General features: G+C 43.0%; 1 protein-coding gene across 3 annotated transcripts in view; it reads right to left on the minus strand.

Annotated features, from left to right (window-relative positions):
- Positions 1 to 12,226, minus strand: part of LOC128698172 (sodium-dependent phosphate transport protein 2A) — an 80,469-nt gene that overhangs the window by 13,188 nt on the left and 55,055 nt on the right. For all 3 annotated transcript variants that reach the window (XM_053790276.2, XM_053790274.2, XM_053790275.2), the window contains one exon: positions 6,789 to 6,920. In XM_053790276.2, the coding sequence (XP_053646251.2) occupies positions 6,789 to 6,920 (132 nt within the window). The remainder of the gene's footprint in view (positions 1 to 6,788; positions 6,921 to 12,226) is intronic.

The following is a 12,226-nucleotide window of genomic DNA, read 5'->3' on the forward strand; positions in this document are numbered from 1 at the left end:
TTATTATACTATAAAGGAGATATACTAGGAATAAGGTAAAAAGAGTTATTTGAATTTACATGTGTGCTAGCTAAATAAAATAAAATAAAATAAAATCATTCTCCTCCCTTTCTGTCGCTACATTTATTAGGTACCTTTCGGCTCTCTTCTTGAACTGGCTCATGCTATGACTGGCTTTGACTCGAGTAGCTGTGTAAAACGTGGTGTGTCCAGATTATCTAATATCTAAAACTTCCTTAACCATGTATAAGACGTATCAGGAAAACTTCAGAAATAGTCGTTAATATTTTTATTTTTTTTATTAACACACCGGCCGATTCCCACCAAGGCAGGGTGGCCCGAAAAAGAAAAACTTTCACCATCATTCACTCCATCACTGTCTTGCCAGAAGGGTGCTTTACACTACAGTTCTTAAACTGCAACATTAACACCCCTCCTTCAGAGTGCAGACACTGTACTTCCCATCTCCAGGACTCAAGTCCGGTCTGCCGGTTTCCCTGAATCCCTTCATAAATGTTACTTTGCTCACACTCCAACAGCACGTCAAGTATTAAAAATCATTTGTCTCCATTCACTCCTATCAAACACGCTCACGCATGCCTGCTGGAAGTCCAAGCCCCTCGCACACAAAACCTCCTTTACCTTCTCCCTCCAACCTTTCCTAGGCCGACCCCTACCCCGCCTTCCTTCCACTACAGACTGATACACTCTTGAAGTCATTCTGTTTCGCCCCATTCTCTCTACATGTCCGAACCACCTCAACAACCCTTCCTCAGCCCTCTGGACAACAGTTTTGGTAATCCCGCACCTCCTCCAAACTTCCAAACTACGAATTCTCTGCATTATATTCACACCACACATTGCCCTCAGACATGATATCTCCACTGCCTCCAGCCTTCTCCTCGCTGCAACATTCATCACCCATGCTTCACACCCATATAAGAGCATTGGTAAAACTATACTCTCATACATTCCCCTCTTTGCCTCTAAGGACAAAGTTCTTTGTCTCAACAGACTCTCTGCCAATCCCTAGGTACCTTACCCTCTTCCATACATTTATTAAATAATTGCACCAACCACTCCAAAACTATATCCCCACCTGCTTTTAACATTTCTATCTTTATCCCATCAATCCCGGCTGCCTTACCCCCCTTTCATTTTACCTACAGCCTCACGAACTTCCCCCACACTCACAAGATGTTATTCCTCCTTGCCCTATACATGAAATCACAGCTTCCCTATCTTCATCAACATTTAACAATTCCTCAAAATATTCCTTCCATCTCAATACTTCTAACTCTCCATTTAATAACTCTCCTCTCCTATTTTTAACTGACAAATCCATTTGTTCTCTAGACTTCCTTAACTTGTTAATCTCACTCCAAAACTTTTTCTTATTTTCAACAAAATTTGTTGATAACATCTCACCCACTCTCTCATTTGCTCTCTTTTTACATTGCTTCACCACTCTCTTAACCTCTCTCTTTTTCTCCATATACTCTTCCCTCCATGCATCACTTCTACTTTGTAAAAACTTCTCATATGCTAACTTTTTCTCCCTTACTACTCTCTTTACATCATCATTCCACCAATCGCTCCTCTTCCCTCCCACACCCACTTTCCATAACCACAAATTTCTGCTGAACACTCTAACACTACATTTTTAAACCTACCCCATACCTCTTCGACCCCATTGCCTATGCTCTCATTAGCCCATCTATCCTCCAATAGCTGTTTATATCTTACCCTAACTGCCTCCTCTTTTAGTTTATAAACCTTCACCTCTCTCTTCCCTGATGCTTCTATTCTCCTTGTATCCCATCTACCTTTTACTCTCAGTGTAGCTACAACTAAAAAGTGATCTGATATATCTGTGGCCCCTCTATAAACATAAACATGTACATCCTGAAGTCTATTCAACAGTCTTTTATCTACCAATACATAATCCAACAAACTACTGTCATTTCGCCCTACATCATATCTTGTATACTTATTTATCCCCTTTTTCTTAAAATATGTGTTACCTATAACTAAACCCCTTTCTATACAAAGTTCAATCAAAGGGATCCCATTATCATTTACACCTGGCACCCCAAACTTACCTACCACACCCTCTCTAAAAGTTTCTCCTACTTTAGCATTCAGGTCCCCTACCACAATCCCTCTCTCACTTGGTTCAAAGGTTCTTATACATTCACTTAACATCTCCCAAAATCTCTCTCTCTCTCTCTCCTCTACATTCCTCTCTTCTCCAGGTGCATACATGTTTATTATGACCCAGTTTTCGCATCCAACCTTTACTTTAATCCACATAATCCTTGAATTTACACATTCATATTCTCTTTTCTCCTTCCATAACTGATATTTCAACATTACTGCTACCCCTTCCTTAGCTCTAACTCTCTCAGATACTCTAGATTTAATCCCCTTTATTTTCCCCCACCGAAACTCCCCTACCCCCTTCAGCTTTGTTTCGCTTAGGGCCTGGACATCCAACTTCTTTTCATTCATAACATCTGCAATCATCTGTTTCTTGCCATCTGCACTACATCCACGCACATTCAAGCATCCCAGTTTTATAAAGTTTTTCTTCTTCTCTTTTTCAGTAAATGTCTACATGTAGACAGCCTGTACTGTCTGCATAGACAGCTTATGCTGTCTGCCAGCTTAGTTCATATTTCGTGCCATGCTGGTGCTGCCACCTATAGGTCTTGCCACTTCAGTATGCCCAGACTTGCCTCTGTCTCACTCTGGCGACACCCTTCACTCAGATAAGAAGTGTCCACTCCTCTCTCCCTCGTGGGCATGGCCCCTCCCGGGCCATGGGCACAACACACAAGCCTGTGTACCCACCACTACATTACAAATAAAGTAAGAAGCCTCTGAAGATTTATCATTTAACCACCTGCTTTCAGCTCTACCAAATAAACTCATTAAACATTGGTAGCAGCGGTGGTCGCAGCAGTTGTGTTTGCCCGGAGAGAGGAAGGAAGGAATGAAGTCATCTTCACTTCATCACCCCATGTAAGAAGCATCCGTCTCTCAACGAGTTATCCTGATGTCGTGTCTGCACGTTTGAGCATCCAGACACAGGTACAAGCAGGATCCAGCCGAAATTTGCTGAATTTCTTCGAGAATTGTAAGTGGCGTCCCAGTGACCCCGCACTACAGCGTCCCATGCTGTTTCTCAAGTCACGTGTTCAGCGTCACTTGTATGTTGCTGTTGTTGTTCAGCTCAGCACAGCTGTTTCAGCAAGCCAGAGGTGAGTTTTGTGGTGATTTCTGCGTCCAGTGTGAGCTTCTCCGCGTGTTTGTGGGTGGGGGAGGAGGAGGAGGAGGAAGTGGCCATTCCTCACCTTGCCCATGCTCGCCCTACTCATGCTCACCCGTCTACCATACACTCACCACTGCCCACTTCCTCTGCTGTTTTTTCGTGTGATTCATTGCCAGAGCTGTGTATCCAAGTGCCCGAGGTCACTCGAAGCTACGGGGATCAGCATGCCACGTAGATCACACCACATGGATCATGACGTCACGTGGGGTGTGGGCGATGTCACGTGGATCTACGAGCCACATGAGTCACTGAGCCAGATGTCCCAGGCCACATGCTGTGGTCTGCTGCCCGCATCACATTGACGTCACCGACGATGCTTCCCGACTTCATGACGTCACGATGCCTGCCTGACGTCACCTCGAGATGTCTGCTGACGTCACCTCGCGACATCACATGATATCACATCGAGTGTTCTAGTAATTATTTCAGTATTGTCGAGAAGATTGAGAGAAGATATATGTCGTGTGTTAATTAATTCCTCTCAGTCAGTGTTCTCACATGTTAGTGTACCACATGTACCGCGGGTGTGTGTAGTTTCCGTGTGTCCAGTGAGGTCTGAGCCAGACCTGAGTAGCACCACTGTGCTAAGTCACCCAATGTGACCAGTGCATTTGACAGCTGTTATCAGTCAGCCCCTGAGCGTATGAGCCCCCTCGTACAGAAAGCTCTTATGCTCGTCGCTCATAGATGTTCTGCAGAATCGTACCTGCTACGATTCCCATCGAGATTTGTTTCACTTCACCTCCAGACCTTCAGAGTGCAGTTATATGTAGAGAAACAAGTCTGAGGATGCTTAGACTGACCTCTGCTATAACTCCAACTGCCGAGAGAATGACACTCATCAAGCCGCAGTTAGCCCTGTCAGCAGGCGCTGTGTCAGCCTCGTGTCACAAGCTTTAGTGAGCAGCCTGCACAAAGAAGATATCACTTTGACTGCTAGCTCTCTCACTGCAGTCTGGTGTATGAAGTTATGACTCCCAGATGTTTTGCCCAGTCGTCTCTGCCACAACTCGCTCCATGCTCGCCAGCAGTGACAGCCCAGCGACAGTACCAGTCGAGAAGTGTCCTCCTGAGTCACTTGCCAGAAGAAGTCCTGCTCAGTTGCCGAGTTTTGACGACGCCTCACTCGAGGGCACCAGCATGTTGTGCCCCAGGTTGAGTGAAAACTTGCAGCGACTCCTACGATGTCTGCTTCACCATTCCAGAGGAGACCGTAACCTGTTACGTCACAGCTCAGCCGCAGCAATGTCTCCTGTGTTGCAGTATCTGTCCAGACGCAGGAAGGCGTGCAGTGATGCCCTTCGACGTTCACTGCCTATGACCACGATGTTTAGCACACCCCACATGTTTTTTCTTCCCTCCCTGTAGGAAGTTTTTTTTCCATGTCCATATGTATATATATGTTTTTTATTTTGTGTTATGTGCCCTGTTCCTACGAGAGAGAAACCGAGTTTGTTTTACCGCCAGACATGGTCGGGTCGACCATGTGGTAGGTGGCCGAGTGTATGTAGACAGCCTGTACTGTCTGCATAGACAGCCTATGCTGTCTGCCAGCTTAGTTCATATTTCGCACCATGCTGGTGCTGCCACCTATAGGTCTTGCCACTTCAGTATGCCCAGACTTGCCTCTGTCTCACTCTGGCGACACCCTTCACTCAGATAAGAAGTGTCCACTCCTCTCTCCCTCGTGGGCATGGCCCCTCCCTGGCCATGGGCACAACACACCACTACATTACAAATAAAGTAAGAAGCGTCCGAAGACGTATCATTTACTTCCCGCTACCAGAACACCAAACAAACTGGTTATATACAGGAGAAGGGGTTACTAGCCCATCGCTCCCGGCATTTAGAAAAAGGAGAAAAACCTAGATGTATGTATATATATATGCATGTGCGTGTCTGTGAAGTGTGACCAAAGTGTAAGTAGGAGTAGCAAGATATCCCTGTTATCTAGCATGTTTATGAGACAGAAAAAGACACCAGCAATCCTACCATCATGCAAAACAGTTCCAGGTTTCTGTTTCATAGTCATCTGGCAGGACGGTAGTACTTCCCTGGGTGGTTGCTGTCTACCAACCTACTAATATTATTATTATTAATCAAAGAGGTACCCCTGAGGAAATGCCAGTGACTTACTAGAGAGCTTGCCGAGCTCAGAGATTTTTGGTGGGAGGAACAAGTACTACCAGAGGAATTAATCATATTCTGGCCTAAAGAAGGAATCTGTCAATTGGATCAGGGAAGTAACTAATACTTCATGTTAAGGCTTGAGGAGTGACCACACAGGACCGGCCGGTGGAGGACCTGTAGTGTTTACTGTTTGAGAGGCTGGAAATTAAAAGCACAGATGAGTCTCGGGGATGTTAGGAAATACTTCTTTAGCCCTAGAGTAGTCAGTAAGAAGAACGACTTACACAGCGAAGTGGTAAAGGCAGAATCCATACATAACTTTAAGAATAGGTCTCATAGGCTCACGCAGCCAAGAGGCCAGCAGAGCTCAGGAGCTGAGACTCAACCCCTGCAACCACACTTAGGCGAGTACAATGAAATGAGTACATCAAAGTAGAATATTAAGAAAAGTGAGTGAAGCCATGTTAACAACGTGCTGAGGAAAAATACCATCTAAGTGAAAATAATAATTTTAGAGAATAATAATAAATTGGCGAATAAATGGAAGGTCTTCAGGTATGATGTGAGGAAGGGAAGTGTAGTTTTAATTACTAGAATGAAGAACCTATCAACATCAAGAATTGAGCATAGGTCGGCGACGAACGCCAGATATTAAGAGGGAATACAAAAATCTATTGCTGGTGTGATGATAAACAATTCCTGGATGGAGGATCGAACCTCCACCACTCATGACCCACATGGGTTTATAGTTTCCCATAATTATAATAATATATAATCATAGTAAATTTAACGCTGACAAGGATGAATGAAAATACGCGGCAGGTGCTCACAATTAGCAGCGACCGCGAAACAGGGAAGAGGTATTCCCAATTAGTAGTAACCATGAAATAGAGGAAAGGTACTAACAATTAGCAGCGACCATGAAATAGGGGAAAGGTATTAACAATTAGCAGCAATCATGAAATAGGGGAGCGGTGCTAACAATTAGCAGCAACCACGAAATAGGGGAACGGTGCTAACAATTAGCAACGACTATGAAATAGGGGAGAGGTACTAACAATTAGCAGCAACCATGAAATAGGGGAAAGGTACTAACAATTAGCAGCTACCATGAAATAGGGGAGCGGTACTCACAATTAGCAGCGTCTATGAAATAGGGGAGAGGTACTCACAATTAGTAGCGTCTATGAAATAGGGGAGAGGTACTCACAATTAGCAGCGACCATGAAATAGGGGAGCGGTACTCACAATTAGCAGCGTCTATGAAATAGGGAAGAGGTACTCACAATTAGTAGCGTCTATGAAATAGGGGGGAGGTACTCACAATTAGCAGCGACCATGGAGACAATGATGGAGGTGGAGGTGGAGGAAGATTGCACCAACACAGTCACCAACACTCCCATCATGAGCCCCACCACGGGGTTACTCAACACCTGTGACTGCTGGAACACCGTACCTGCAACACAACGTCTGGGTTTGTAATGTGGAGAGATAGGGTCCTAGTAGTAGTAATAATAGCAGCAGTAGCAGTAGAAGCAGCAGCAATAGTTTAATGCGTTTGGTTTAAAGCCTATCGACTGCACGTGGGTCATTAAGGCTGCAATTCTCCAGTGCATTAACATCACAAATACATAAGTGAGGCTTATATAAAATACTGAGAAACATGAATCTTCTCTAAAATACTGATAATATTAATTTATTGTACACACACACATACACGCCAGGAGCTATTACTCAACCCCTGCAACCACAATTAGGTGAGTATTAGGTGAGTACACACACACACACTTACGGATAGCGTTCCGATACCTCAGTAAGGATTCGTTCAAGACTCTGCATACCATTTACGTCAGGCCCATGCTGGAGTATGCAGCACCAGTTTGGAATCCACACCTAGTCAAGCACGTCAAGAAATTAAAGAAAGTGCAAAAGTTTGCAACAAGACTAGTCCCAGAGCTACGGGGATTGTCCTACGAAGAAAGGTTGAGGGAAATCGGCCTGACGACACCGGAGGACAGGAGGGTCAGGGGAGACATGATAACGACATATAAAATACTGCGCGGAATAGACAAGGTGGACAAAGACGGGATGTTCCAGAGAAGGGACACAGACACAAGAGGTCACAATTGGAAGTTGAAGACTCAGATAAATCAAAGGGATGTTAGGAAGTATTTCTTCAGTCATAGAGTAGTCAGGCCGTGGAATAGCCTAGAAAGTGACGTAGTGGAGGCGGGAACCATACATAGTTTAAAGGCGAGGTATGATAAAGCTCATGGGGCAGGGAAAGAGAGGATCTAGTAGCAATCAGCGAAGAGGCGGGGCCAGGAGCTATGACTCGACCCCTGCAACCACAAATAGGTGAGTACACACACACACACACACACACACACACAAGTGGAATAGCCTAACAAGTGATGAAGTGGAGGCAGGAACCATACATAGCTTTAAGACGAGGTATGACAAAGCTCTGGAAGCAGAGAGAGAGAGGACCTAGTAGCGATCAGTGAAGAGGCGGGACCAGGAGCTGTGTCTCGACCCCTGCAACCACAATTAGGTGAGTACAATTAGGTGAGTACACGCACACGCGCGCGCGCGCACACACACACACACACACACAACACTGAAACAAAGCTCATGGGAGTAACAGATGCTATCTTTCCATTCGGATATCAGATCCTGAGGAAAGGTAGAGGAAACAGAAGGGTGGGGGAGAAGTTGCACTACTCATCAAAAACCAGTGAAGATTTGAGGAGATAGAAGGAATGGACAGAAGGGAAACAAGGGACTACATAGTAGGAATACCCAGGGCCGGATTAAGAAGTCTCCGGGCCCTAGGCTATTCAGATTGGCGGGGCCCCTTTGAGTTACGGGTAAGCGAAGCGACCCATTCCAGCTTGGGGGTGGGGGGGGGGGGTCGGTGTGAGCCTGTTTAAGATCTAATTAAATACATTCTGGCTATTTAGATTAAATTTAATAGGGAAAGTACATCATGACAACCAAAACCATTTACCAACAGCCATTATAACTATCTTGCTAAATCATGCATTTTAAAGAGAATAAACTCAAGACAGAATAGTATTACTAGATTAGGCTATTAAAGTAGTGACATCATGTACCTATTATATTCAGCATAATCACTACAGCACTATTATTCCCTTTATAAATCACTGACCATTATTGTTATCATTGCATCATGCATAAGACTATCAAATTATATAAACTCAAGAAAGTAAAGAATTGTTTATATTCACAGGCACTTCTTAAATAACTTTTTTCTGGATTTCATATTGGCAAAATCATCAATTATATTCTGAAAATCAATATTTCTTGTTAGATCAGACTCAATGGTCAACAAGGCTAGGTTACACAATTTGTCTTGGCTCATTGTTGAACGGAGCTGGTTTTTCACTCTTTTCAAAACAGAAAATGAACGTTCTCCTTCACAGTTAGTAGCTGGAAGTGTTAGGTAAAGGCGATACACTATGTCAACATTAGGGAAGGTTTCTGAGATACCTGCATTTCTTAAATGTTTCAAAGCAGCTGAGGGCGCACATTTTTCAGGTGGAGCTTTAATCTGATTCATATACCCAGAAAAATGAACTATTTCTTCAACAAATGTGTCCTGAACATCTGCTGAAAGGTGTTGTTGCAACTTTAATGCAGCTTCTCTGGTGGTAGCACTTGCAGACTCGATTGAGAAGGCCATTGGTGAAATGCCTATGATTTTAAACTGATGGAAGATAGAGGTATGGGTGTGTGTGGGAAACAAGCAGGTTGCAACACTAGGGTTGGAAACAGTAAATGTATAAAAGGCATTCAGCATGAAGTTATAAATAAAGACAATAGAACAGGTCAGCAAACAAAGGGGGACAGCAGAGGGCAGCAAGGGACTAGCTCCCTTAAGGTTTACTATACTAATAGCAGGAGTGTTAGAAATAAGATAGATGAGCTAAGATTAATTGCAAGTGCAGGAAACATAGATATTATTGCTATAACAGAGACATGGCTCAATCTGAAAGATAGAGAGATGCCCTCTGAATGTCACATACAAGGCTATAAATTATTCCACACTGACAGGGTCAACAGGAAAGGTGGTGGAGTAGCGATGTATGTCAGAGACAATTTAAATTGTTGTGTTAGACAAGATATTAAATTAGAAGCGTCAGCCACTGAATCTGTTTGGTTACAGCTTCTCGAGGGCCGAGAAAAACTAATTTTGGGTGTGATTTACAGGGCCCCAAATCTTGATAGGGAGTGCAGTAAACTTCTATGGGACGAAATTCGTAAGGCATCTACACACGAAAATGTTGTGCTAATGGGAGATTTCAACTATAGACAGATTGACTGGAGCAATTTGACAGGAAATTTAGAGTCGGGTGACTTTCTTGATACGATCCAGGATTGTTTTTTAAAACAGTTTGTGACAGAGCCAACTAGGGGAAATAACCTCCTTGACTTGGTTCTTGCCAGTAGGGAAACACTAATTAATAATCTTGAGGTTAATGATGAGCTTGGGGAGAGTGATCACAAATCACTCAGTTTTAACATATCATGGAATTCCCCTAATAATGGCAATCAAGTCTCCGTCCCTGACTTTCGCTTGGCTGATTTCATAGGACTGAAAAATTACTTAGGTGGGCTGAACTGGAATGACCTGACTAAGGGTCAGGTAGGTGGTGATGGTTGCCGATATGATGCTTTCCAGGGCATAGTTCTAGCTGCTCAGTCAAATTATGTTCCAAATAGGGAAATCAGATCAAACAAAAATGATCCTAAATGGATGAACAATAGATTAAAATATCTGATTGGTCAAAAGAGAGGCATATATAGGCAAATCAAAAGAGGAGAGGGGCAATTAAGAAATCGATATATTCAGTTAAAGAGAGAAATAAAAAAGGGAATTAGAAAAGCAAAAAGAGATTATGAGGTTAAAGTTGCAAGAGAATCGCAGACTAACCCAAAAGGATTCTTTCAGGTATACAGAAGTAAGATCAGGGACAAGATAGGCCCACTCAAAAGTTCCTCGGGTCAGCTCACTGACAGTGATAAGGAAATGTGTAGAATTTTTAACACATACTTCCTCTCAGTTTTTACACAGGAGGATACCAGCGATATTCCAGTAATGATAAATTATGTAGAACAGGACGATAATAAACTGTGCACTATTAGGGTCACAAGTGACATGGTCCTTAGGCAAATAGATAAATTAAAACCTAACAAATCCCCAGGCCCTGATGAACTGTATGCAAGGGTTCTAAAGGAATGTAAAGAGGAGCTTAGCACACCTTTGGCTAATCTTTTCAACATATCACTACAAACTGGCATGGTGCCAGATAAGTGGAAAATGGCAAATGTGATACCTATTTTCAAAACAGGTGACAGGTCCTTAGCTTCGAACTATAGACCAATAAGCCTAACCTCCATAGTGGGAAAATTTATGGAATCAATAATTGCCGAGGCAGTTCGTAGCCACCTTGAAAATCATAAATTAATCAACGAATCTCAGCATGGTTTTACAAAGGGGCGTTCCTGCCTTACGAATTTATTAACTTTTTTCACTAAGGTATTTGAGGAGGTAGATGATGGTAATGAATATGATATTGTGTATATGGACTTCAGTAAGGCTTTTGACAGGGTCCCACATCAGAGACTATTGAGGAAAATTAAAGCACATGGAATAGGAGGAGAAATTTTTTCCTGGATAGAGGCATGGTTGACAAATAGGCAGCAGAGAGTTTGCATAAATGGGGAGAAATCAGAGTGGGGAAGCGTCACGAGCGGTGTTCCACAGGGGTCAGTGTTGGGCCCCCTGCTGTTCACAATCTACATAAACGACATAGATGAGGGCATAAAGAGCGACATCGGCAAGTTTGCCGATGACACCAAAATAGGCCGTCGAATTCATTCTGACGAGGACATTCGAGCACTCCAGGAAGATTTGAATAGACTGATGCAGTGGTCGGAGAAGTGGCAGATGCAGTTTAATATAGACAAATGCAAAGTTCTAAATGTTGGACAGGACAATAACCATGCCACATATAAACTAAATAATGTAGATCTTAATATTACGGATTGCGAAAAAGATTTAGGAGTTCTGGTTAGCAGTAATCTGAAACCAAGACAACAGTGCATAAGTGTTCGCAATAAAGCTAATAGAATCCTTGGCTTCATATCAAGAAGCATAAATAATAGGAGTCCTCAGGTTGTTCTTCAACTCTATACATCCTTGGTTAGGCCTCATTTAGATTATGCTGCATGCTTTAATACCACATAGAAATGGATATAAAATTTCCTGGAAAAATGTACAAAGGATAGATGATAAAGATGATCCCATATCAGACTCAATGGTCAACAAGGCTAGGTTACACAATTTGTCTTGGCTCATTGTTGAACGGAGCTGGTTTTTCACTCTTTTCAAAACAGAAAATGAACGTTCTCCTTCACAGTTAGTAGCTGGAAGTGTTAGGTAAAGGCGATACACTATGTCAACATTAGGGAAGGTTTCTGAGATACCTGCATTTCTTAAATGTTTCAAAGCAGCTGAGGGCGCACATTTTTCAGGTGGAGCTTTAATCTGATTCATATACCCAGAAAAATGAACTATTTCTTCAACAAATGTGTCCTGAACATCTGCTGAAAGGTGTTGTTGCAACTTTAATGCAGCTTCTCTCAATTCTGCATCTGGCATAGTAGTAATTTTGAACAGAAATCCAAATTTGTCATTGAGATTCTGGTAGATTTCTTTTCTTTTCACCAATTCTG

Source organism: Cherax quadricarinatus, chromosome 63 (genome assembly GCF_038502225.1).
Source record: "Cherax quadricarinatus isolate ZL_2023a chromosome 63, ASM3850222v1, whole genome shotgun sequence".
Lineage (NCBI taxonomy): Eukaryota > Metazoa > Arthropoda > Malacostraca > Decapoda > Parastacidae > Cherax > Cherax quadricarinatus.